A 27,906-nucleotide genomic window follows, 5' to 3' on the forward strand; every position below is an offset into this window, starting at 1 on the left:
ACCCCTGGCCCGGCATAGGGACCTAGAGCCCGGTGTCAGCCTCCTTCCCGGTTTAGGGTCCAGTCTCCAGTTTCCCTAACATGCTTCTGTGCCATGGATGTGAGGAGCAGGTAGGGCCTGACCGGGACACCTGGTCCCGACTGCCCAAGCTTTGCAGGGAGGTCGTGGGACACGGGACTCTCACCTGGAGCCCACCACTCAGACCCTTGGCTTCTGGGTCCAGTCCTCCTCAGTCCCTGCTGTGACCGCAGTGTGGTGCTCAGGTGTCCCAGCAGGTTAAAAACAGGCCAAAAACCAGTGGAATATAACGTAGCAGTTGGCATTCCTTGTTTTCTGGGATTTTGAGCACTCCAGACACTGTAGCCGTGCACAGGGATAAAAGGAGGCCGGATGGGGGACCACAGCTCTCCCCCAAACCAGCACGTGCCGGAGACGGCCAGCTGGGCAGGCCAGGACCTGGCTCTCACACACATCTGCGTGATGCTGGCACTGCCAGGCCTGGGCCCAGAAGGGGGGCAGGTGGGGCGGAAAGCTGGGCAGGGACCCGCCAGGTCAGGTCTGTCCCTTCCCTTCCATGTGGGTCCTGCCCAGCCTGCCCTAAGGCCTCTGTCCGCCATCCCCAAGGTACTCATGGAGGTGGAACCTAGAGCAGGTCCTAAAGAACATCTGTGCTTCCTCCCCTTGTTGCACGCACCTCCTGCCAAACTGCTGGGCCTCCCACAGCCTCTGCAGCTCTTGGGGCAGTGGGCCCTGGAAACATCTCGTCCACCGGCTGCGAAGTTCGGGCTCCAGGCGTGGCCACCACAACTTCCAGAAGAGAAAGATCACCAGTAAGCAGATCAGGGGAGGCTATACTTGGACCCTCTTCGGTCCCTATAGCCAAGATGTGGAACCCTGGAGTGACCACGGGAGATGTGCTGACACCGGCAGCACGGCTCATGTTCACCCAGTGCGTCCTACTGAAGTAGTGTGTCATGTACTCGGTTTCAGGTTCAAGGCAGTTCCGTGAGCTATGTCCTCCTCTGTAGAGGACACAGACGTCCCCACTGAGAACTGGTGTTCTACACACATAGTAACTTCTGCGCTGAATTCCACCCACATGAGCCACAGACTACATGTAAAGCCAAACACTCGGGGGGGGTGCGTGGCAGCTCAAGTCCTACGGCTGCCGGGAGAGCTGCGTGTTGTCAGGACGCCAGAAAAGCCAGCAAAGGCCCCCCAGGGAAACCCCCACCCACGTGAGGGCCGGGCGGCAGGGGACTGGGCCGCCTCTCTTCCAGTCCCGAGATGGTTGTCTGTCAAGACAACAGGCGGAGCCCAAGTCGGGGCGCTCAGGCAATTAGGGTTCACCTTCAGCCAACGCAGAACCAGAGTGAAGCAACACCCAGACACTGTTGTCCAGCAGGCGTGGGCAGGGAAGCCCGTCATCCTCCCTGCTGATGGCTTCGCTCTACCCCCCACTTCTCCGCATGTATTTTCTCCTCAATGACAAGAACCAGGATGCTGCCCTGGGCCCCCAGTCCCTGTGCCAGCCCCGGGCGCACCCCAAGAAGGTGGCTGCACCTACCAGAGCAGAGGTCAGAACTATGGGGCACTCAGTCTGGCACGCGGTCAGGATCAGGTCTGCGGTCCGGGAGGGGTTTCTGCTTTGTGAACAGGCGCTGAGGAGCCCCTGCAGGAGATGCCAGAAGCTCAGTGGTTTGCATGTGTACCCCGCTCCTAAAAGGCACCAGGGCTTCAAAGCACCACTGGCTATGAAGGTCCGGCCAGGTGGTGGGAGGTGCTGGGGGCAACAGAATTACCCTGAAGAAGTGGACGGTGATGTCATGGGTCAGAGCACTTCCATGGGAGCAGAAGTTTCTCTGCAAAAGAGCACAGGCCAGTGAGAAAGGAACCAGTGGGGCAGGGGTGGGAGCGGAGGCAGTGTGTGCTGACAGGGTTTAGCTGTGCTCATGGTGCCACTGCTGACCACGGAGGTCCGGCTTCATGTCCACCCGCATGGCTGGCCCAGGATCTGGCGTCTCACTGCCAGATCCGTGCGGCTCCTCTGTGCAGCGAGATCCCCCAGCCTGCCCGCTTCAGCCCCGACACAGGGCAGGAGGCCAGCACGCACTCCCCGATGGCCCCGTTGCTGGGATGGCAACCAGCCTCCCCAGCTCTGCGTTCTCTGTTCTGCCCGCCTTCACGGGCCCTTCTGACAACGTTAAGGAAAACAGCCTTTGCTAAGAACCCAAGGAACATGTAGTCTCATCTCTCCTGCTTTCTGAGTCACCGTTTAAAGCCCTGTGTCACTGAATGGAACCTTAGTTCAATCTCTAGTTGTATTTGTGCATTTTTTTTAAAAACTGGAAAAACACCTTCAGGAGTAGAAGCTCTTCTGAAGTGTGTAGGACGTGCTTATTCCTGGTGCCCTCACTGACCCTGACTGGATGCATGCAGGCTTTGATCTTTCTGGGTAAGATGATGGAGCACCTGACAACAGTGTGTACAACAGAAGGAAGCAGGGCCGACCGGTGGGAATGGCAGTCTTGTCAGCACCACCGGCTTCTGCGTGACTGAAACGTCAAAACTGGCAAGAACTGGAGATGCCTGGTCTGCAAGACTTTATGGATCTTGACGGCTGAACGTCGAGGAAAGCTCTAGAAGGGGACTGGAGCTTTGGAGGAAGGGAGCCACAGCTGGTCTCTGCACCTCGCCGGCCCCGGCTCCAGCTGTGGGAGGAGGGCTGGGCACACAGCAGCCCCAACTCTCGGCTCCCGGAGCGGTACCCCCATTCTTTCCTTCAGCAATCCCACATGGTCTGCACACACACTGAAGCAGTTGGCTCAAAGCGACCACAGTCACACTTGCGAATCTTCAAGAACCAGAGCACCCCCATCCCTGCATCCCGAGGTTGCTTGCCCACACCTACCAGCTCAGAGTTGACCAAGTGGAAGAACTCCGTGCAGTCAGGGGCGGCTGGCTCTTTGGCCTGGGGGCTGCCGACGAGAACAGACGGGGGCAGACCGAGGAGGACCCTTGCACAGAAAGAGCTGCGTCAGTGGCGGCGGCACAGCCTCATGACTTGAGGGCGCAGACTCACGTCAGCAGTGAGCCTCCCTACTCACTCTGGCGAGAGTCCCCATCCGGGGCTGTGTGCTGAGCACCTGTGTCCTGCAGCACTGCCAATGTCTTAACCCCAAGAGCCGTTCTTAAGCGGCACAATCATCAAGTAAAAGGGTGCACCCCAGTCTAACAGAGCCACTCTGGAGAACTGGGGCATTTCACCATCTCACACTCAGAAACACGGCTGCAATGAGCGTCTGTAAGCACACATGGTTTTCCTTATTTCGACATGCATTTTCAGGGCTACGTCTTTCAACAGGGCAGCTCGTGGGTCTGAAGGGGCGGCTTTAATCTGAAGCTTCAGACCCTGCTCTCTCCATGGGAACCCCAAGGAGAAGATGGGGATAGGGGACAGAAACAAATGACCAACGGAAAAGAAAACTCAATGTAAAGACAGACTCCTCTCTACGGTGCCGCGCTACCGTTTGTATACAAGCAGCTCCCGCTGTCTCTGAAGGCGGGCAGCCACATCCCACCCGCTTGCCAGAGCCTGGAGCCGTGTGCGGAACACTCCGAAAGGGAAGCGCTCCCGAGGAGAGCAACTCTGGGATGCTGTTGGGCCCTGTTCCAGGTCAGCAGCCATCTCCTGGAAAAAAACAAGACCAGAATGTTCACATACTTTTATCGCTGGTTCCACGTGATCGTCCTCAAATGTGAAGGCAGAAAGTTCTCAGGGCTTACTGTCAGCCCCAATTAGGACTCTGAAAGGGGGCTGGGTGGGCTTGGGAGAGAGGTCTCCCAAAAGGAGCTAGGAATGAGTAAAAACAAGTAAAACAAGCGTTTTTACTTGGAAATCATTGAAAATTTGCAAAAGTAGAATAAGAATGGTACAATGAACACCTTTACCAGATTCCCCTATGACTAACGTTTTATCATTTATCATTTGCTTTTCTACTCTGCGTATACAGGTGTTGCGTGCACATAATTGGAGGGTGACTTGTGGACATAAGGCGTGTACACAGCAGGCACTCAATAAAGTGCCTGCTGACTGAAAGCATCCACGTGTGTGCAGAGTCGGCACACGTTCAAAAGCAGAGACAGAACAAGCCAAAGCACCCGCGTCGCAGCACCATCCCTGCCGCGTGTGACCCAAGGCCCATGACGCACTCTGCCTGCCACAGCCAGTTAGGACGGACGCGGAGGACGAAAGGTCAACAGGAGGGCTCGGAGGGCTGGGATCTCTTCTTTGTGGGATTAGTTTCATTCCCTCGTAGGTAAGATTTCCCAGGGTCCCAGGCCACCCCCTCCGTGGTTTGTCACTCCCCCCAGCTTCTCAAGCACTTGACGGCGTGACCACCACCAGGAAGCGTGAAATCCACACAAAGAATCCTGTCAACACGGAGCCACACGTGTACCTCCAAAGGTAGACTCCCTGTGCACACTGTGGGCGCGGAGACCAGAGGGGGTCTGCACTTGGACCCCAGAGCCTACTCTCAGGGTCTTTCTATCGCCCAGACAAGACCTGAGGCTAACAGGCACTCTCACTGAAAACTGTACCCTTTACTTCAAAACGAGAGCCCCATTTCCACGCCCTCCTGAGTGCAACTGCTTTGCTGAAAAGAACCCACCAGCCTGTGGAGGTGCCAGGCGACCCGTGAAAGAGCAGCCTCTCAGCCTCCTTTGCCAAGTGGAGCCTTATCTATGTCATTTCTCTGAGCCTGGCATCCAAATGAGCAGTCAAGAGCTAAAAAGCAGCAAGTGGTGGATATAGCAACCCTTTTACCACCAAAGGTGGCGTCTTCTTTCAAATTTTAAATGATCCTAAGATGGTTCTGCCACCACAGCTTTTGTTTCCGTACTTTTGGGTATTCCCTTAAGTGAGCACACTGTCGCTCCGGGTCTGGTCCGTTATATGTGGGATGTTAGTTTTCATGCTGCCTTAAGACATCCATAGTAAATATCATCAGAGCAGACGATACAAATGCAGTGAAACACACTGAGTTTTACATCTTCTAACTCACCTGCAATCTGGAAAAAATATCCCGATTTCCTGTGCAGCTACCGAGAACCAAATCAAAATTCTCTGAGCAGTTGTAACTCCTCGAACTGAAAGAAAAACACAATAAAAGCCTCCTAAGTATCTCCGCATGTACAGCCGTTCCTACTTCTCCGCCTCCAGAGTGGCGTGTGGTCACACAGCCAGAGGTCCCAGGGGACCACATGACACCCACAGTCATCAACAAAACAACCGTCTACAACAAAATACTAGCAACCCCAATCTAGTGACATCTAAAAACAATTATGTACCATAACCAAGTGGGATTTATTCTAAGAATGCGAGGTTGGTTCAACATCCTAAAATCAACATATCAATAGAATACACGTATCAATAAATAAAAACCATGTGAACATCTCAATAGACACAGATAAAACATGAGACAAAATTCAATACCCTTTCATGATAAAAACACTCAACAAACTAGGAACAGAAAGGAACTTCCTCAACCTGATTAAGGCCGTCTATGAAAAACCCACAGCTCGTCTCATACTTAATGATGAAAGCTTTCCTCCTAAAATCAGAAATAAGACAAAGTTCTCCTCTTTCACCGCTTCCATTCAATACCACTGGAAGTTCTAGCTGGGAGAGTTCAGCCAGAAAAAGAAATAAAAGGCATCCAGACTGGAAAGGAGAAAGTTAAACCGTCTCTATTCACAGATGACATGACTTTGCATACAGAAAATCTTAAAGAATTCACAATAAAAAACTATTAAAGCAAATAATTTCATAAAGTTGCAGGACATGCAATCAATATATAAAAATCAAGTTATATTTCTCTATACCCACGAATAATCCGAGAATGGAATTAAGACAATAATTCCATTTACAATGGTGTTAGAATACAATACCTAAGGATAAATTTAACCAAGGAGGTGCAAGACTTGTACAATGAAAACTATAAAACGTTGAAAAAATTATACAAGACCTAAATAAATGGAAAGACATCCCATGTTCATGGACAGGAAGAATCAGTGTTCTTAAAATGGTAATAACTACCCATAATTATCTACAGATACAATGCAATCTCTATCAGAAGCCCACCTGGTTATGTTGAAACTGGCAAACTGATCCTGAAATTCAGATGGAATTGCAAAGGACCCAGAACCCCCAAAACAATCTTTGGGGGAAAAAAGGAAGTTGGGGGATCCACATTTCCCAATTTAAAACTTCCTACAAATCTACAGTAATCAAAACTGTGTGATATTGGCGTAAGAATAGATGTATGCACCACAAATCTTTTTTTTTTTAAGATTTTATTTATTTATTTGAAAGAGCGTGAGAGGGAGAGAAAGCACAGAGGGAGAGGGAGAAGCAGACTCCCTGCAGAGCAGAGAGCCCAATGTGGGGCTCGATCCCAGGACCCCGAGATCATGACCTGAAGGCAGACGCTTAGCCGACTGAGCCACCCAGGCGTCTCATAAGTAAATAAAATCTTAAAAAAAAAAAAATAGATATATATGCCAAAGTGAATAAAGAGTCCAGAAATAAACCTTCACAGGTATGGTTAACTGATTTTTGGCAAGGGTGCCAAGACCGTTTAATGGGGAAGGTCAGTGTCTTTAACAAAACATGCTGGGACAACTGGATGTCCACATGCAAAAGAGTAAAGGTGGATCCTTAGCTTATTCCATAAAAATTAAATCAAATGCATCAAAGACCTAAATTAAGAGCTAAAACTAAAAATAAACTGGACTTCATCAAAATATAACACTTCTGTGCATCAAAGGACTCCATCAAGGGAAGAAATGAAAAGATGACTCCTAGAATGGGAGAAAATATCTGCATCTCATATCTGATAAAGATCTGGTATCCAGAATACATAAAGAACTCTTTTTTTTTTTTAAAGATTTTATTTATTTATTTGACAGAGACAGCGAGAGAGGGAACACAAGCAGGGGCAGTGGGAGAGGGAGAAGCAGGCTTCCCACTGAGCAGGGAGCGATACCAGGATCCTGGGAACATGACCTGAGCCAAAGGCAGCCGCTTAACGACTGAGCCACCCAGGCGCCCCATGAACTCTTAAAACTCAGTAAAAAAAAAAACCCCAATCTTAAAATGGGCAAAGGATGTGACATTTCTCAAAGAAGATACACAAATTGTCAACAAGCAAATGAAAAGATGCTCGACATCATTAGCCACCAGAGGAAAACAAATCAAAACCATAATGAAATATACCACTTCATATCCATTAGAATGGGTATTATCAAAAGATAACAATAACTATGTTCGTGATAATGTGGAGAAACTGGAACTCTGATACTGTTGGTGGGAATGTAAAATGGTGCAGTTTTGGAAAAGTCTGGCAGTTCCTAAAAAAAGTTAAGATATGACACAACAGACTGATGAATCACAGACCTGTACCCCCAAAACAAATAATACACTGTGTATATTAATCAATATTAAAAGAATTTGAATTTGAAAGAATTTTGAAAGAAAAAAAAAGATATGACACAGCAATCCCATGCATAGCCATATGCCCAAGGAAAATGAAAACACAGGACCACAGAAAAGTCTGTACACAGAATTCTACCGAAGTACTCAGTCAATAAGTGAAAACCCAAATTTCCATCACGAGTAAACAAACTGTGGTCCATCCTTCGGTGGAATACTACTCAGTAATAAAGAAATGAAGTTCGGATAGATGCTATTATGTAGACTAAGCTTGAAAACACTGTCCTGAGTGAGCCACACCCAAAGGACCACATGCTTGTGTGGTTCCATTTATATAAAGTGTACTAGGATTGACCAATGCTTAGACAGAAAGTGAATCCCAGGGTTGGGGGCGTGGAAGGAAGGCACAGACACTCACTGACTTCGCTCTGCGCACGCATGCTTGCCCCTCCCTCCCAAGAGAAGAATGAAGGACAAGAGGGCCGGCCCCAGCCTCAGCTGCCTGGTGCTGCAGGTGTTACTCCCAGCCATGGAGCGCCACCAGGAAAAACTCCAGCGCCATCAGCTGTATTGCAATGTAGTGTGACTTGGAAGAGTCACCTTGCTAACTAGCTGACGTGTTTACACATCCTCGTGGAGAACAGAGGGACAGTGGGAAACATAAAGGCACCCGTCCTCCCTTGTGTTCAGGAACCATTTGCATGGACCGTGTTTCTTAGAGGGTAACAAGATTCGTCTTCTACGATTTAACACTTGTCACCTGAAATGTGGAAAATGGAATTGATTTTACTCGCCATCTTGACACAACAGTCAGGAAGACAAAGACTAATCGAGACTAGCTCAGCCGGAACGCAAACCCAACACAGCTGCATGCTACGGAATTCTGCCCCCATGGCAGCCAGCCCACGTCCATGTTTCAGGCACCTGCGACGCTTGCCACCTGCTATAACCTACTTGTCCCACCTTTACACTTAATGACCCAGGTGCCAGGTGACAAAGCAGAAAGACAAGTCATTGCCGCTGGCAAATCTATACACAAAGGAAACGGATTCTGAAAACTTACCTTTACTTCAGACAGACTCAGACTTGCTATCAGGACATGTTCAACTGTGCTTTGTATAACACAAAGTAGACTGAGAGAAATAAGAAACACATTCTTAGAACTACCAAAATTAGAAGTATGACGCCCTTTGGCATCAGCATTCCTAACCTTTGGCAGAAGTCTATCAGCACGTCGACAAGAACCGTGCACGCTGTCTGCAGCTGCCCATCGCAGCCCCCTGCAGCAGAGGGCTTGGGGAGGAAGTGCTCATGGATCGCCCACTGGTGGAAGTCCCACCTGCAACAGCAAATACCAAGGTCTGTGCTGAGAAAGGCTGCAAACCAGTGCCTCACGTGGCCGAAAAGCGAGCCCACAGCCAGGGGCACAACGGCAGGGGGTTAAATCTGAGGGGTTGGGGCTACAGGAATGCCCTCTGCCACAATCAAGACCCCCTAAAGGGCCATCCCCCTGGGTCATTATCCCAGCGTCTACCAGCAAAGGTGTCCAGATCTGGACCAGGCTCTGCAGGTGCTCACAGGAAAGGTCTTGAGGATGTACTAAGTGAAAGCCTCAGCCAGAGAACCACTGACACTAGTCTATTTCTACAGAAAGAGCCAAACCCAACTAAGACGTTTCCACATACCCACGAATGGGCAAGGAACAGGTGAGAAAGGGCTGGTGCTTTACCCATACCATCTGAAGCCTCTACAGAATGTACTGGAGTGTTACTTGTAGAATTAAAAAAGACAAGGTCTAAGCACAGCTTCAACATCCTGTGATTTGGGGGTAAGAAATCCTTATTACGGATCCTCACACTAGAAAATGAATTCCTCCTTTTCCTAGTGGAAATGGAGGAGGAGGAGGGAGGGGAGGGGAGACCCCAGGACACGCAAACCCATGCAGCAAGCACTCCCAGGCGGCTGGGCACAGACCTGAGGAGCAAGCAAACCTCTATCTTGTTGGAAAAGCAGTTATTCTTTCCACAGTTCTTATTTCTACTTGCTCCTTCCATTACCTGAAGCCAGGAGACAGCATCCCGTGCATGTGAGGAACGTCTCTGACCACACAGGGACAGTGGCTCAGGGTGGCTCACGCTGATCCCTGCCCTCAGCTGCCCCCGGGGCTCCTGTACCCTACCAGCTCCATTTTATCTACAGCACATTTCCCTCCCTGACCTCTGCACCCCCACACCAAGCGGCTGGTCAACACCCCACTCTCATGCCCAGAACAGCACATCTCACCTCCCCCTGGTCTGAAGAGTTGGTCCTGGGACCCACAGACCTTGATTTATCCGCTCCTCATGCCACCAACTCAGGACCAGCACTGCCTGTGGCACCCACCAGCCCTCTGCTTCCGTTGTGTTCTTCCCACGCTCAAGACAGACGCAGGCTGGCCGCCCCAGCTGAGAACCATCTCAGGCGCCTTCAGCAGGACCCCGGATGGTCAGGACTCCACGGTAGCCCCTTACCACACCCAGCCTTCCCTGCTCCTCTCCCACCCAGGGGAAGCACACTTGCTGCCCCTGCCATCCCCACCCTGGGACCCGTTCTCACAGCCCTGTCTGGGGTCCTGATCTGTCTTAGCTGTCCGCCGGCTTCTCCCCAGGCCCACTGAGGCGTACACGTGTGTGCAGTTGCTTGGCAACAGTACCCAGTCAGTGGCGTCAAGGCAGAAGTGCACCGCCTAGTGCCCCTGTCTGCACACAGGTGACAGAAGGGCAGGCTTGTCTCATCACACTGCACCCCCACTTTCGAGAACATTCTAGAAGTGCTTGGCAAACAGGAGGAACTCAATAAATGTTTCTTGAATTAAGGAATGAATGCATGAAGATGTGCTAATAGGTCATATATTAAACTGAACATTGAGGATATAATGAGAGGACTTAGACTTCAAGACAATGCAGAAAACCTGACAGCATTTTGAAAGGCAGACCCCCCCCCCCCTTTTAATAAGACTTTACTTATTTGAGAGAGAGAGTACGTGTGCACAGTGGGGGTGGGGGGAAGGATCAGAGGGAGAAGCCGACTCCCCACTGAGCACGGAGCCTGACACAGCTCGGTCCCAGAACCCTGAGATTGTGACCTGAGCCAAAATCAAGAGTCAGATGCGCCCCAAGGCAGATCCCTTTCAACACTTACCTTTCCGTATGTGAGAGAGAATCAAGCTCAGGTTGGATTTCCAGTTCCAGCTGTAACCAGTCTCTGTAAGTTAACTGAGAGAAAAGGACAGCATGAACAGCACAGTGCAGATGGGACACGGAGACCAAGGTCGGCTTGGTAACAGTCTGCTGTCACCGCTCCGTGACCGTGGACGTCACAGCTGGAAGCCTCACAGGAGGCCAGCCGGGCCTACGCTGGCCTCTATGCTCACGCCGCTTCCCACCGTCGGACTGAGGTCCTGGCACCAAGCCCTGACGGGGAACGCAGATACTGCTTAATCAAACTCTGAACGTGAAGCTCACCAAAACCATTCAAACTGGTACTGAAATTGAGTTCTCCAGCACACTGCCTGGTTCTGAACAGTTAACCTGTGGCCTCTGCAAACCACTCAGGTTACCACACACCACCACCAGGAAAGAAATCATTTTCTAGTTCAGTGGAGTTGGGCAAAGTAACCGAAGAATAAACTTGATGCAATGACATGCTTCAAATACTCATGGTAGCGTATTCCTTATTTTACAATTCTTGGAACGGTTTCACTCATCAACACCGACTAACCTCAAACCTCACACTGTGTGTAAAAAGCACATCCTAAAGCGCGCTCCCTGTCTGAAATACCAAAGCCTGGCAATACGAAGCAGTTCCTTGCTCGGGGACACACGCACGGGAAGCCAAGAGGCTCGTCCACGATCACCCGAACACCGAGGGCGGCGGCCCGCCGAGACACCCGCCAGGCTGCATGTGGGCAGCGAGTGTTCTATGCACACTGCAGCATCGCCTGCTATGCTCAACAAACACGGTCAACCTGCTCTGGTGTACCGATACAATTAGTAAAAGAACTGAATATATAATAAAACAATTGAGAATTTTTTCTCTAAGGACCAAAATAAGCAGACCAACATCCAGGTGAGTAAACGAAAAGTTATGAAAAGGTAGCAGACTAGTAACACAGGCATGTTGGCTGAAGCAGGCCAAGGCTCCCCAGGACTATGTTCAGAGAAGTGCAACCCCAAATCGCAGCCTGGCAGGTATGTTCCAGATACATTTATATTCACCCTTAAAACCTTCCGCAAAATGTTAGTGCTGGGGAAACTGGGCAGAGTAGACGTGATCTTTCTGTCTTATTTCTTACAAGTACATGTGACTCTACAGTGGTAACAGTAAGGACTTCCGTCCAAGCCACTTCTGCGGTGCTCCAGCATCAGGCCCGCCTGCCTGCCCACCACGTCCTCAGGAAACCCCACAGCTACCCGCAAAACCCTGTGCGTTAGGACAAGGCAAGAGACAGGAAAAGGGGCAGTGGGACCTACGTGAAATTCTTTCTGCTTCAACAGTTCCTGGAAGGTTCTCTGTTTCCACAGACACAGGGCGGCTCGCTGCCAGTCGGCAGTCGGCAGGCACAGGAGTCTCCAGGGAAGGCCGGCTGGGTCCTCCTGAGAGGGGGGTTCCCGGGCTTCTGAGAACAGTCTGAGTATAACGAACTGGAACTGGAGAGAGATGGTAAACTGGCTGTGTGCCACAGGGCAGGGCAGCGTGGAGACCCTGTGGACACCTGGAGTGACCCGGCGAACCCCTCATGGGGCACTCTGGGCGCCCTGCGTTCAGCTACCGACGGCATCTCAGTGACCAGCCCTGTCTGCCAATCTTGGCGCACATCTGTCTCCCGGGGCGCAACCCCTGGAGGCAGAACTGCTGGCTCTAAACGGTCCCCCACAGCGGTGGCTGGCCGTCCTCCCTGCCTGTTGCTGGCACTGGTTTTCCCACTGTAAGAGGGTGCCAACTGGAGAAGCACAAGAATGTCCCTGAGTGTTTGCCATTAGGAGCTGCTCGGGGGCACCAGGGGCGGGCACTGGGACCCCCCTCAGAATTCGGCAAAGGTGGGACCGGAAACTTCCTTGTCTGGGCCGCCTCTCCTAATCTCTGTTCCATGCTTCAAACTGTGGGCACCTGGGACTAAGCTCCTCAACACCAATGACGGGAGCACACAGGTGTCCCGACGGCACTTAACCTGAGGGCAGGACCAGGGCTTCTCAGTGGATTCTAATGTGGAGCCTGGAACTCAGATCTGCGTTTCAACTTCACAAGATGTTCCTTAAAACTCCACCAAAGGAATAACAGGGGTTTCCATTCTCACTCCAAGTTCACTTTTGCCACTGAAGTTTTCTGACACACATCTTTAAACTTCTCTGGTCTTGGGGCGCCTGGGTGGCTCAGTCAGTTAAGCATCCAACTCTTTTTTTTTTTTTTTTTTAAAGATTGTGTTTATTTGACAGAGACACAGCGAGAGAGGGAACACAAGCAGGGGGAGTGGGACAGGGAGAAGCAGGCCCCCCGCTGAGCAGGGAGCCCGATGCAGGGCTCGATCCCAGGACCCTGGGATCATGACCTGAGCCGAAGTCAGACGCTTAGTGACTGAGCCACCCAGGCACCCCAAGCATCCAACTCTTGATTTTGACTCAGGTCATGATCTCAGGGTCATGAGATCAAGCCCCACATCGGGCCCCGCGCTCAGTTCAGAGTCTGCTTGAGGTTCTCTCTCCCCCTCTGCCCCTCCCGAACTCTTGCTTGCTCTCTCTCTCTAAAATAAATAAACAAGATCTTTAAATTTCTCTAGTCCTGTAAATAAATACAACATTCAATAGACGAGGTAAGTCTTCTGAGAAAATCAGAATTCTTTTTTAAATAGATACTTTTCATGAATATTTCTTTTAATATACCAACTTTACAAAAATCAGTATGTTTCTTTTTAAAAAAAAAGGAGCTACATTTGTCGTCTTTGTCATTTTACAGCCCCCCCTTCATCTTAAGTCTGAGAACAGAAGAAAAAGGCAGTTTCAGCCCCAGCAGACAGCTGAGGCAGCTCCCAGGAGACAGTCCGATACACCGGGAGCACAGTGTGCAGAGACGTGGGCGGGGAGAGAGCAGACAACTGGACCTTCGCTAGAAACCTGCATGAAACTGGAGATTCACAGAATGGAGAAAGAGAAGTGACAGACCTACCTTTTTCATGAGGGCTGGAGATAAGCAGCTGTACAAAATATCTCGCGACAGGGAAGAAGACTTACACAAAAAGTAAGAAATCACCGCTGTACAAAATCTGAAAGCAGAAAACAGAATGTAGAAATGTGATGCATGCAACATATGGGATGAAATGAATGTAAGCGTGAATTTCACAAAAGGGATCTGACTGCATTCTAAACCAGATGTCCGGAGGGTTAGTCTCGGCCTCAGCTCTGGGCCAGGCCAGCTCCTGAGCCCTCGGGAACCAAGCCCCGTGTCACACCCATGGGTCTGAGCTCTGTCCACGCTGAAGGCACAGATGCAGAAAACACCGCAACAGTCAGACTGTGCAAGTACGGGCTTGCTTTCGCCGCATGTAGAGTCACGGCCAAAACAAAAGTGATCAAGTCAGATGTGGTTGGGAGTGCTTCTGACGTACCATCACCCCATTCACTGTTCCTTCCTGAAAGAAGTCTGCGGAACCAGGCATAAGCAGGCCCAATTTTAAACTCAGCCTTAGGAGAAGCCCTTGCCCACCGATGTGTTGGGTTGTCAAGTGTCGAAGAGACCGACCCCGGGGCCCAGGAGAAGTCAGGAAGGTACCGAGGAAGGAAGGGGGACCAGGGCACTTTCAGGACTGACTGCCAGTGAGGGCTCTCGGTGTTGCCAAAAGCCTGTAAGAGGCTGGACGGCTCTGCCTCCCACAGTGGAGGGCTCAGGGGTCCACGGCAGGCATTCTAGTGCATGTCTCTCCCCGCTCTAATTCCTTATGCCTTTTGTCAGTTCCGTCCGTGAACTGCAATCCCAGCCCCCAGCAAACAACCCACTGGAACCTCCTGGCTTCTGCCTTGACCCTCCGTCCATTCACCCCGGGATCGAGTAAGTCTAGACTCCCAGGGCCCTGCCCTCAGCACGTGGGGACCCATCCCTGCCCTCGCTGGGGTGGGCGGCTCACTGACACCGGCCCACCTCTCCTGGCACCTATCACCCCGCATGCACACGCTATCAACTTGCCAGATGCCCCCACACAAAAGGGCAGGGATTTGGTTCCACCCCAGGTCCTGGAATGGGTCTGACCCACAGTGGTGTATAAGGGAAGCGTGGGGGTGTATACTAGCACAAACTTCTAGAACGATGGGTCTCGAAACCCCTTCAGATGAGTTTCTTTGGACTGGGCAACTCCATGTGCAGGTACCTACCCCACAGAAACAGCTACTCACCACAGGGAAGCCCAGCAACCCAGCCAGAGGGACGGGTCCCACCGGATGCCAGGCGCCCCCAAGACAAAACCCAGTAATGCTCGCCACAACCGAAGATGGCTTAACAACATGGAAGGATAACTACGGTCTACTGTAATGTCTTAAAAGGCAGCTTTTAAGGTAGTATACTCTCATTTTTGTAAATAAAGAAATACACACGAGTACACACGCTATAAAGACTCTGGAAAGACATATACCAAATGTTAGAGTGATCACCTATGGAGCGTGTATGTGTTGACCAGCTTTATGTGATGAGAATGTGCTACTTTGTGGAGAGGGGAGAGGCACAGCAGAGAGGCGGGAGGGGGAGCTCACTTCAGGCAGAAGAGCGAGGTCTCTGCGGTTCCAAACGTCAGGAGGCTACTGAAGAACTCTGGGATGGGGAGGCTCTTGGCAGGGGCAGGAAAACCCACGCGCACCTCTGGGAGTGCAGACCTGGACTCGCCCAGGTGGACGACCAGGGCAGCCAGGCCCAGCACGTGGGAGGTACTCAGGCTTGGGCCCTGAAACGGGAGACGGTGTTTCTCCAGGAAGGAGGGTGGAGCCCCCTTCCCAGGCGGAGGGAGGTGGCAGCCCTACCTGGTGACGGAGTAGTTGGCAAAGCCGGGTGAGCACGACAGGGAGGAGCCTGCGTCCACACATGGCTGTCACGAAGCGAGCAGCCCAGGGGCCCTGCCTGCAGAAAGAGCCGCCGAGACCAGCAGTCCGGCCAGTCCTGGCCCTGCACGGCCCTCCCACGGGTTCTGCTGCACAAGCACTCACGCACAGGAGGCCTCAGAAAGAACCGGGCTATTCCCCCAACAGCGGGGTCTCCCACGGTGATGCTTAACCTCTGCCGTGTCTGCACCTGATAAAAGTCAGCACGGCCCCTCCACCCCGCCTGGGACCCCCAACCGGTACAGAAGGCAAAAGGCAGGACCCAGGACCCAGGATCAGAGCTGGACTAGGAATGGCAGCCTTGCTCCCCGTCCTCGTCATGGAAGACAGGGAGGAACTCTGCTCCACCAGGGAGACCTGATCCAAGCACCCAGGCCACCCCACACACAACTCCACACCACCCAGTGAGAATCACCAGCCTCTACCTGGCTGGTGGGGTGAAGCTGGAGGCTGCAATCAGGTTCTGACAAAAAGACGTCAACAGGAGGTCCGCGATCTGAGAGATAAATGGTCACTGAGGGCACAGAGTCCCGGAGAGCAACGTGCATGAGCCGGACTGTTTATGCCTCTGAGGAAACAATCACGCTGACTGGCAGCCAAACCCCACTCCCAATCCTGAAGGACGGCGGGCCAGCAGTCCCATAGTCCCAGCCGCGAACCTTCACAACAGGGAACAGGGTCAGCACACCTCGTCTACAAAGGCCCAGAGAGTAAACAGTTTTAGGCTTTGGGGCCACAAATGGCTGGGCTGAGGGTGCCCAGCTCCTGGGTGTCTGGTTCCCTGGGGAGGAGAGCGGTGCATGCAGCACTGTGTGCACGGTCCATCCCTGCTCGCCAGCCTATTGTAGGCATCCTGCGCTCACCTCCTGTTCCCGGTGCTCCAAGCGTGGCGCCAGGACACCGAGCTGGACCTGCGATACCTCCAAGCTGCCGTCCTCCTCGCCCAGGCCCAGGGCGGAGCTGAGCCGTTCAGAGACAACTGCCATGTGAGCAGAAAGAACTGCAAATGGAGAAACACGGTGAGCTGCCCAGGAAAGCTGCTGACGCCCACCCCCCCACTGCACCCCGGGGCCGGCTCCACAGAAGCAGCCCAGTCTCCATTCCGGGGACAACACCTGCCACTAACGCTGGGGCCGCGCACATCCAGCAGCCAAGCGGTGCAAACTGCTTTTCCCACATGGCAGGTGGCGGTGCTGAGACGGTGGACGGGCACGAGGCGGGGCAGAACGGGGACAGGGGCCGTCCACTGCCTTTCGTCGGGTTAGCTGAGGGGTCCATGTGTTCCCTCCCCACCGCAGACCTCACTTGATGCACACTCTGCGTCTCCCCCACACGCTGTCACATCTGCCCGAGGTTCCACGTCCCACCGTCAGCCTCTGGGCGCCAGAGGCCAGGGAACAAATGGGCCAATCGTGCCAGCTGGAAACGGCAATCTGCTTGCTAGGGACGAGGCTGACCTGACCTGTCGGCTATCCGGCTGAAGCCCCGGGGTTCCACCCCAGCCTCGCCGTCCCCACATGCCCAATTCGCAGGAGCGCAGCTCTGAGAGGCCACGGCCCCCGGGACCCTGTGCGCCGTGAGCAGGGGCACTGAGGTGGCATTATTAGTATTTCCTCTGGGAGGCTCTCACAGGGCGTTCTGTCCTGGTTTGACTACAATGCATTTATAATATAGAAAAACCTATTACACTTCCTGGATAAAAATAGGGTTTATTTACTTTAGATTCTGCATTTTTCCCAACGACAATCTCTTCAGTAGGAGAAGTTCGTGTTTTATTTTACGGACTGCCGCGCACTGCTACGTGACGCGAACCGCTCACGCTCTCCCTCCACAAATGAGCACGGCCGACACGCCATGTTGCAGGAACTGGTCGTACTGAAGCAGAGGCCAAGTGCTTAGTGTCTCCGCGAGTCAGCCGGCACAGCCGAGTAACGCCAGTTCTCCCCTCTCCACCACCTGGCCTGCTGGGATGTCAAACCGCAGAGCGCTCATCTCTGCTAAGGCTCTGGGACGGCCTGACGACGGACCCGTCTCCCGTCCAGCACCCGCCAGCGCTGCGGTCAGGCTGACCTGAGCCCGGGCGCGGCTGGATGCCCACTCGGCCCACAGGCACCCACTGCAGACCGCCCTGCCCACAGCCAGGCCCTCACCGTCATACTGCGAGGGGTCTGTCATGGCTGCTCTGAGCTCCCTCAGGGCAGCGGCGAGTGGTCCCAGCGGTTCTTCCGCACAGCCCCCAGCTTCTGCCTTCACCCCTGCGGCTGCATCTGGGAGAGGACACAACACACACAACTGGACGTGGCTCCTCTGTGAGAAGGGCGGACAGAGGCCCCAGACGAGGTGCCATGCTGCTGGGCACGGATCATCGTATCAGAAACGTGTTTATAAATGTTTAAGAAAAAACATGGTTCTATGCACAATATGCCATAAAGGTGAAAAGCATATATGTAAAGAAAAAGGACTAGAAACACGGTGAGGGGGTCTGGGTGGGGACATAGGATTGTGGATGGGTGACAATTTTATTCAATTTCTCAAACTTGTAAGTAACATTGTCATACTGTTTTCTTAATAGGATGTTTAAGAAACATAAGATGTAAAGAAAAAAGCTAAGAATTAGTATACAAGAGATGATTACCAGTTCTCAACATATATTTCATAGATTTACGCAAAAAGATTAGATCTGATCACAAATTTGTAAAAGAAAAATGTTTCTTGAGGCGCCTGGGTGGGTCAGCTGGTTAGGCATCCAACTTCTGATTTCGGCTCAGGCCATGATCTCAGGGTCATGAGATCAGGCCCCATGTTGAGTTCCACACTGGATGTGGAGCCTGCCTAAGATTCTTCCTCTCGGGGCGCCTGGGTGGCTCAGTCGTCGGGCGTCTGCCTTCGGCTCAGGTCATGATCCCAGGGTCGTGGGATCGAGCCTCACATCGGGCTCCCTGCTCAGCGGGGAGCCTGCTTCCCCCTCTCCCTCTGCCCCTGCTTGTGTTCCCTCTCTCGCTATCAAATAAATAAATAAAATCTTAAGAAAAAAAATTCTCTCTCCCGCTGCCCCTCCCTATTTGCACATGTGCTCATGCTCTCTTAAAAAAATTTTTTCTTCAAATACAATTTTTCTTTCTTTTTTTTTCCTTTTTTAATGTTAAGCTTTATACCCAACTTGGAGTTTGAACTCACAATCCTGAGATCAAGATTTGTATGCTCCCCTGACTGAGCCAGCCAGGCATGCCCAAACATACAATTTTCATTAGAAAAAGGAAGGCAAAGGGGCCTGGGTGGCTCAGTCGGTTAAGCACCATGACCCGAGGGTCCTGGGATCGAGTCCCACATCGGGCTCCCTGCTCAGCGGAGAGCCTGCTTCTCCCTCTGCCCCTCCCCCTGCTCATGCTCTTGTGCTTTCTCTCAAATAAATAAAAAAAAAAAATCTTAAAAAAAAAAGGGGAAGGTACACTACATGCTTTAAAAGCAAAACAAGTTCAAGTTCTGGAGTCACTGGAGAAGAAATGGGTACACGCAGTGAGCCTTACAAGATAGACACCATGACAAAACTAGAAATCAGAAGGCTTCTTTTATAAGCCTTGCCAGATAAAGTACAGAAAACATTCTCGAGGCCCCCGGGGCAGGGCCGGGGGGCTGGGTACGGAGGAACTTGCCTCTCACATACTGGACACGGTCCTACAGCCTCCCTGATATCCCCAGCACGGAGGTGAGTTGTTTCAGTAATGGTAAAAACAACTGTGAGACCTGGGACCTTCATTCTTTGCCCACTCAAGTTTTCTCAGTCTCCGTGGCCGTGAGAAATCATCCAAGCATGTAAAAAAGGAAGGGTTTTGGGAGACAGAACTAGAAAACACACAGCCTCATTCAGCCTAGCTGGCCCTGTAAAGGTCAGAGGATTTAAACCACGTGACAGTGCTAAGGAACCAGGCCCTCCTCCGGATGAGCCTCCCACCACCACCCTGTTAGCAGAGACAACGGGATATAGGTGGGGACACGCCAGCAAGGCCGCCCAGCGGCTCTAAGCACCGCTGTCTCACGCACACTGTCGCAGATCGGACCTAGGTCTATACACGGATGCCCATGAGCTGAGCAATCCCCAACCCACTACAGATGAACTCAACCGTCCCAAGAAGCAGACCCCCCACGACACCCCACTTCAGAATCAACACTGCAGGCCTCAAGCCCGGCAGCCTCATCTGACAGGTTGCCCGAATCAGGACAGGCAAGCAGAAGGCACATCACAGCCTCATGCAGCACGTTCAGGGAGATGCCCTGTCAGGTAACTTTCCAGGACTTCTGGGCTGGGGGCGGGGGGGGGTTCCTTCCTGACTGAGCCAGATCAGCACTGGCCCACGGTGTGGCCTGCACACCTCGTGACTAGGGAAGTAGAAGGTACCCGTCCTGGGGACGGACAGACCCATTAACCTTACGTTCTGGCTTCTTCTCTTCCACAGTGGAGCAGGCTTGGCAGTAGGTGGAATACAGAGACAGGGGAATTTTATCTGCCCTGGATCAGGAGAAAACATGAAAACCAAGTCAGTTATGACTCAAATTAGTCCTCAAGCTCACAATTCCAAAAACTATCATAAAACAAAAATACATGATATAATCTATTATCCATACCTTATAGTATGACCCTGTTTTTAGAAAAAAAAAGAAACCATTACATGAATCAAATGGTCCTTACTGTTCATAATTTGCCATATACAAATATCTGCCAATGTGGTTGTCTTAGGATAGTGAGATTATAAATGATTTTTACTTCTCTCAATAAAGTTTGAGTAATTTCCAAATTTTTTTAATGAACTTATAATTACTTTTAATGAGTAATACTGAGAAAAACACCCAATTTATGTCATTAAAAACACACAGAATTATAGAACAAAGTCCTGTGATAAGGACATTCAGAGGAGCAGGAACCACCGAGTGGCAGCCCAGGTATGGGACACGTGCAGTGGCATGGCCTACAGGACACAAAGTCTCCAAATGAGCAGTGAGGCAGGAGGGCAGCCACCCCACGGTGCTGCAAACCCAGACGATGAACCAGGGAAGGAGCTGGATGGGCCCCAGGGCAGGAGTCCCACTGCGGGCCGCAGCGAGGCAGGGGACAGCCCGCAGAGGGGAGCTCAGCACGCACCCAGAGACTGGAAAACCGTGAGATTCAGGATCAGAAACCAATGCAAAGAAAAAGAGCAAATCTGAGGAAATGGAGAAATCCACATAAAAGAACATTTCAGACACCACTCATCCTCAGAGAGCTAAGACAGTGACAGAAGGGTCGGGCAGATAAACCGGAAGAAATCCCTCTGAAAGAGGAGAAAATAACACCCAAAAAACCAGATATGCAAAATGTGACAGAGAACAAGTCACAAGACAATCCTGGCGATCCAATGTCTGGGAAGTGGGAGCCGCAGGAAGAAGCCACACAGGAAAGGAGACCTGCACGAAACAAGCTACTGACATCGTCTGGGCCTGGGGTTTGCTTCCAAACAGCCCAGAGTGGTGGGGGGACAGGGGCATGTGAGCGCCACACAAATACTATTCTATTTTCTGTCTTAAATTTTTCATTAACAAAAGATTTTAAAATATCTGAGAAAATTTCTTAGTACTGAAGGACATAAATTGCCAGATTAAAAGGCCCACCTTCTGCCTCGCCAAGAAATGAAATTAGACCCACACCCAAATACGCAGCTGTAAAATTTCAGAGCACAGGGAACAACAAAGATACTGCAAGTCTCCAGAGAGTAAAACACAGGTCACATGCAAAGAATCAGAAACATAGTATCTCAACATCAACACTAGAAGCTAGACATCAATGGAGCAATACTTTAAAAAATGTGAGGAAAAGTATTTCCAACCCAGATTTCTATACCCCACCAAACTACCTACCAAATGTGAGGGCCGAATAAGCTGTCCAAAAAAAAAAAAAAGAAAGAAAGGAAGAAAAGAAGAAATATAGAGATAAATATAAAAGAATCAGTTAAGAGTTAAAAATGTGGGGCACCTGGGTGGCTCAGTTGGTTAAGCAGCTGCCTTCAGCTCAGATCATGATCCTGGGGTCCTGGGATCAAGCCCCACATCCGGCTCCCTGCTCAGTGGAAAGACTGCTTCTCCCTCTACCTCTGCCTGCCACTCTGCCTACCTGTGTTATCTCTGTCAAATAAATAAATAAAATCTATAAAAAGAGTTGAAAATGCTTGCCTCCGGAGAAAAAGAAATGGCAGGGAGGGGTGAGGGAATGGCTGTTTCTCCTGATAAACTTTATAAAGCTGACATTTTAATCTACATCCTTATTTGACTTTGACAAAAACAATTTTTTAAAAGATTTTATTTGGGGGCGCCTGGGTGGCTCAGTTGGTTAAGCGACTGCCTTCGGCTCAGGTCGTGATCCTGGAGTCCCTGGATCGAGTCCCACATCGGGCTCCCTGCTCAGCGGGGAGTCTGCTTCTCCCTCTGACCCTCTTCCCTCTCGTGCTCTCTCTCTCTCATTCTCTCTCTCTCTCTCTCAAATACATAAATAAAATCTTTAAAAAATAAATAAATAAATAAAAGATTTTACTTGTTTATTTGAGAAAGAGAGCATGCGAAAGAGAGCATGAATGGGGGGAGGAGGGAGAACAAGCGGGGGTGGGGAGGTGGGCTGTGGGATGGTGGGAAGACAAGACCCCCCACTGAGCAGGGAGCCTGACATGGGACTCGATCCCAGGACCTGAGATCATGACCTGAGCTGAAGGCAGACTCTTCACTAACTGAGCCACCCAGGCGCTCCCAAAAACAATTTTTTAAAGCCTAAGAATAAATGTCAAAGAATGAGGAAGCCATACCATGCAAACACCAAAAAGAAAAAAAACGGAAAAAAAGCTGGCATTAACAGCCTGATAAATAAATAAAGCCTATTAAAGACATTACATAATAATGAATGAAAAAATACCCAGAAAGAAGGCTATATTTTGCAGGCTTTAACAATCATAAACTCATATGCAACTGATAAAATAGGCTTCAAAATACATAAACACAAATCTGACAGAATTACAAGGAGAAAACGACAAAACCACAACAACATCCATAATAAACTGATAAACCAAAGGGACAGAAAACTGGTCAGGATACAGGAAACTCAAGAACAGGTACAATGTAACAGACAGACACTACACCTCCAAATTAAAGAATATTCAGTGAATGTTTACAAATGCTGAACATGTATATAGTCTATGACAAAGTCTCAATTTAATAAAAATCCATAAAAAGCTAATCATATTCTTTGAAAATAATTAGAAATCAACAATAAAAGCTCAGGGACAAACACCTACATGTTTGGAAAATTTTTCAATTCATTTACAACTAAAAATTATAAGAAAATCATAACACAAGTAGTAAAATTTTATAGCTAAATGACAATCTAAGAACTATATACTGAAACTTTTGGAAGGCACTAAAGTAACAGAGGTAAAATTTATTAAGATATACCTGTATTAAAACACAAGAAAGATAAAACACCAAGTTAAACAACCAGCTTAAGAACCTATAAAAAGGGGGCACCTGGGTGGCTCAGTCGTTAAGCATCTGCCTTTGGCTCAGGTCATGATCTCAGGGTCCTGGGATCAAGCCCCGCATCGGGCTCCCTGCTCAGCGGGAAGCCTGCTTCTCCCTCTCCCTCTCCCCCTGCTTGTGTTCCCTCTCTCTGTCTCTGTCAAATAAATAAAATCTTAAAAAAAAAAAAATTAAATTATAAATAAATAAATAAATAAAAGCAATGAAATAGAAGATAAAAAATACCAGGTATGGTAATACCAAAAAGTAGTTATGCGATAAAATTAATACAACAGACAAATCTTTAACGAGAGAGTAACAAAGGGCAAAATTTTTTTTAAATTTTTTTATTTTTTTAATTTCTTATTTATTTGTGAGAGAGAGAATGAGAGACAGAGAGCATGAGAGGGAGGAGGGTCAGAGGGAGAAGCAGACTCCCTGCTGAGCAGGGAGCCCGATGTGGGACTCGATCCCAGGACTCCAGGACCATGACCTGAGCCGAAGGCAGTTGCTTAACCAACTGAGCCACCCAGGCGTCCAGAAAGGGCAAAATTAACACTAGCAGGAATTAGAAAAAAAAGAAGAGGGGCGCCTGGGTTGCCCAGTCAGTTAAATATCTGACTCTTGACCTCAGCTCAGGTCTTAATCTCAGGGTTGTGAATTCAAGCCCCACACTGGGCATGGAGCCTACTTAAAAATATATATATATATAAATGATGGGATTTACTGACAATGCTATGTCAGTAAATTTGAAAATTTAGATGAAACACATGGTTTTCTAGAAACATACAACGCAAGGAGAAATAAAAAACCTGACTAAACCAATAAACATTCAAGAAACTGAATCAGTTGTCAAGAGCCTGCCTCCAAAATAGATACCAGGAACAGATGATTTTATAGCCAAGTTTTACCAAACTTAAAGGAACACAGAATCCCTATGTTATACGGACTGTTTTAGGAGACAGGAAAGAGGGAAGGCCATCGAATTCATTTCACGAGGTACTATAACCTTGATGTCAAAGCAGCCAAGATGAGTGAAAAAGTATGAGACATAGATACAAAAATCCTAAATAAAGTATCACTAATTCAAATTCAACAGCCTCTATAATAACAAAATCATTACCAAGTAGGAAATGATCCAGAATGCAAGGACAGTGAAAAAAATCAATGTAATCTATCCTATAACAGATTACAGAACAGCAAAAACCATATTAAGAGATGCAACAAAAGCATTAATTCATGCTAAAAGTCCTTAGCAAATTCACAGAGGGAACTTTCTTAATATCGTAAAAAGCATATGAAAATATATGGAGACTATAGCATATAGAAGTATTGGTAAAATTTTAGAAGCATTCCTATTTGAGTCAGGAACAAGACAGCTTCTTATTCCTACAATTTCATATTATACTAAAAAGCCTACCCAATACGTAAGACAAAAATGGAGAGGTATAAAGATGAGAAAGGAAAAGACAAACTGTTATTCTCATAGACAATGTGATTATCTACAAAAAAAATCTACTAACCAGCAGGGTTATTGGATAGGGGAGCACCTATACCCCAGCAATAACCCCCCCAAAAAAGTAATATGCTTTTCACAGCAACAAAATCTAAGTACCTAGTAGTATATTGAACAAAAAATTTACAAGACAGAAAAATCTACTACTGAAAGGCTTAAGCAGATATACTATGTTCATGGAAGGAAAAAGTTATAACAAAGTCAACTACCCACAAATTAATCTATCAAATTAAGGAAATTTAACTAAAAATTCTGAATTTTCATGGAGATACATCCAAGGATGTTCACTGAAGGACTACTAAAACATACTGGAGTTCACATAAGAGTTCTGTTATAGGGGATTGATAAATTAATCAAGGTAGTTATTGTGCAGACCATGGGACTGGTCTGGTCCCATGGGTGCTGGGGGCGTGCAATACAGCAGCTGTAGCCACAGAACAGAATTCAATGCTGTAGTTAAATAAGTGACCCAGAGCACACGGGCATCAAGATGAGTGAAAATCCAGCTGCAGAATGACACAATGTGATGTGTGCGTATATACATACATACTTTGTAGCTGTAAACATGTGTAATAAAAAAATTAAACATAGGAAAAAGAGGGGCAGCCGGGTGGCTCAGTCGGTTAAGTGTCTGCCTTCGGCTCAGGTCATGATCCCAGGGTCCTGGGATCGAGCCCCACTTTGGGCTCCCTGCTCAGCGGGGAGCCTGCTTCTCCCTCTCCCTCTGTCGCCCCCCTGCCTGTGCTCTACCTCAAGCAAATACATAAAATCTTTTTAAAAATAATAACAAGATAAAATCTTAACCAATTTTGAGCCAAAATTTTATAAATAAAACACATTTTTCTACAAAAGCACCACAATTCTTCGCATTTGTCAAAAACTGTTCTGGAAACAGGTATCCTTACATACCTCCTCAGGGACTCTATCAAGGCCACTCTGGAATCAGGGGTTCTCGGAAGCTGTGGGGGAAGACAGGATTCAAGTGAGACATCTGCTCTCTGCCACCTGGGCCCCAAGTCCATGACCACATGTACTGACCACTCGAGGTGTGAGCAGGGCGGGGAGAAAGTGAGACACGTAGTAAGGTCTCCTGAAGATGCTGCAACACAGAAGAGCAGGTTCAGAGGCGTCACAGACGACAGAAGCGTTAGAAAACCTTACTGACAACTATGAAAACATCCATTTCCACAGAAACTCACTGCATTTCACAGGGTGGGACCGGCGGGTTGTCTCATTTCATGCCACATGGCTGTGATATTATACCACAGTTTCTTTTTTTAAAGATTTATTTATTTCAGAGAGAGAATGTGAATGTGCATATGAGCATGCGAGAGGGGGGATGGGGAGAGGGAGAGAGAGAATCTCAATCAGACTCCCTGTTGAGCACGGAGCCCAACACGGGGCTCAATATCAGGACCCCGAGATCATGACTTGAGCCAAAATCAAGAGTTGGACACTCAACCAACTGAGCCACCCAGGCGCCCCTATACTACTGTTTTTAGTCTTCTTTTTCACTCTTTTGGGACATTTCATGCAAAAGGAAACAACAACCCTCCATCCCAAGGATCTGGAAGACACTCTGCCGGAGGCACAGCCATGTGATCTGGGTTAGTCATTTCAGGTCAGCTGTAGGTATTCTCCTTGGGGCTGAGTAGAAATCCTGGGAGCTAGAGCCAGTTCACATTTCTGAAAAGCAATGCCTTCAAAAAGCTACCCACATTGGTAATAACCAGAGTTCCAGATGTCTGGGGATCACCAAATTCAACAAAATTTTGCTATTCAATTCTGTCCTGGCCCCACACTGGTCACCCATGAAGCACTAATAAAAAATCGTTATTAAACCATGGGCTTGGGACACCTGGGTGGCTCAGCCAGTCAAGTGTCTGCCTTTGGCTCAGGTCAACGAGCCCACATCAGGCTCCCTGCTCCGCAGGGAGTCTGCTTCTCCCTCCCCCTCTGCTCCTTCCCCCTGCTTGTTCTCCCACTCTCAAATAAATAAAATCATTAAAACTAAAAATAAATCAACCAACCAACCAACCAGAGGCTCATTCTCGTCCTTCTCTGTGGGCTCTACTCAACAATACCCATTGGCTTTTCTCAAGAAACTGAGTTTCACAGCAAGGGCTCTGCACCACCTCATTACAGGACTCGTGTTGGGGCCTCTATCCTAGGTCACCCACAAACACAACAGCCACCCTGCTCCGCATGGGTCTGAGAACAGATGGGACAACTCCAAGAAGCATGACCCTACCTGGCCTCCATGACGGCGACAGGAACCTTCCCTGTGTGTTCAAATACCGCAACGGCCTTCTCCACATCCTGGTGCGCTTGGCTGTGGGGCTGGCTCCATCCAGGGAGGATGGGGAAGGAACAGAAGATTTGAAGGAAAAGATACTGAGCAGGGAAGGTGCCATCAGCCTACCCTTCGGCACCACAACTCTGCCGTTTCAAGGTGGACAGCCATGCGCTCGCTGCCGGCACAGCAAGGGGATGTTCAGACAAACCAGTGCCAACAAGACCATGGAAAGGGACCGAATGCTGGCAACGAGCCACCCCGGGGACCATTCAACACCTCGGGAAGCCTCTGCCACCCTCCTGGCTCCCCTCGAGGAGAAGGCAGCGTTCTGAGGAAGGAGGAGGGACTTAACTTTTCAGAGCTGAAAAAACTATGAAATGACAACATATCAGCAGCAATGATTCTTAAGTAGATACCTACATTACTTAAAAATATGGGGTGCCCTCGGGGGCTCTGTTGGTCAAGCGTCTGCCTTCGGCTCAGGTCATGATCCCAGGGTCCTGGGATCGAGCCCCACATCGGGCTCCCTGCTCTGTGGGGAGTCTGATTCTCCCTCTCCCACCCCATTAATGCTCTCTCAAATAAATGAATAAAATCTTTGAAAAATAAATAAATACTTAAAAATATTCACCTAACACTTTCATGGCAGCTGTAAGGGCTCTCTGGCCATTCACAGCTTTTAAGTAAGAGTCTTTTTCTTTTTTTTTTTTAAAGATTTTATTCATTTATTTATGAGAGAGAGAGAGCACGAGCAGGGAGAGTGGCAGGCAGAGGGAAGGCATGCTTAACTGATCGAGCCACCCAGGCGCCCCTAAGTAAGAGAATCTTAAAATAACATATACACACACCATACAGCCATCTGACATCTGGTTTACATAAATACAGTTAACACTTCTTCCTGCAATTCTTAGAAACACAGGATCTTCCTCCAACCCGATTTTAAAGACCTCCT

The 27,906-nt window shown here is 49.3% G+C and overlaps 1 protein-coding gene across 5 annotated transcripts in view; it reads right to left on the minus strand.

Annotated features, from left to right (window-relative positions):
* Positions 1–27,906, minus strand: part of FANCA (FA complementation group A) — a 65,714-nt gene that overhangs the window by 11,852 nt on the left and 25,956 nt on the right. For 4 of the 5 annotated variants that reach the window (XM_088027552.1, XM_028091818.2, XM_028091819.2 and 1 more), the window contains exons 18-36: positions 26,910–26,998; positions 25,697–25,757; positions 25,568–25,617; positions 20,043–20,119; positions 17,763–17,879; positions 16,476–16,612; positions 16,038–16,108; positions 15,535–15,631; positions 15,271–15,458; positions 13,697–13,793; positions 12,007–12,183; positions 10,676–10,749; positions 8,706–8,834; positions 5,067–5,151; positions 3,528–3,691; positions 2,912–3,017; positions 1,803–1,862; positions 1,568–1,672; positions 695–807 (exon numbers count right to left, since the gene is read on the minus strand). In XM_088027552.1, the coding sequence (XP_087883678.1) occupies positions 695–807; positions 1,568–1,672; positions 1,803–1,862; positions 2,912–3,017; positions 3,528–3,691; positions 5,067–5,151; positions 8,706–8,834; positions 10,676–10,749; positions 12,007–12,183; positions 13,697–13,793; positions 15,271–15,458; positions 15,535–15,631; positions 16,038–16,108; positions 16,476–16,612; positions 17,763–17,879; positions 20,043–20,119; positions 25,568–25,617; positions 25,697–25,757; positions 26,910–26,998 (1,997 nt within the window). The remainder of the gene's footprint in view (positions 1–694; positions 808–1,567; positions 1,673–1,802; positions 1,863–2,911; positions 3,018–3,527; positions 3,692–5,066; positions 5,152–8,705; positions 8,835–10,675; positions 10,750–12,006; positions 12,184–13,696; positions 13,794–15,270; positions 15,459–15,534; positions 15,632–16,037; positions 16,109–16,475; positions 16,613–17,762; positions 17,880–20,042; positions 20,120–25,567; positions 25,618–25,696; positions 25,758–26,909; positions 26,999–27,906) is intronic. The other variant, XM_088027553.1, reaches the window with a different exon arrangement.

Source organism: Eumetopias jubatus, unplaced genomic scaffold, assembly GCF_037043125.1.
Source record: "Eumetopias jubatus isolate StellerSeaLion01/CBP00866 unplaced genomic scaffold, mEumJub1_p1.0 scaffold_10, whole genome shotgun sequence".
Classification (NCBI taxonomy): domain Eukaryota; kingdom Metazoa; phylum Chordata; class Mammalia; order Carnivora; family Otariidae; genus Eumetopias; species Eumetopias jubatus.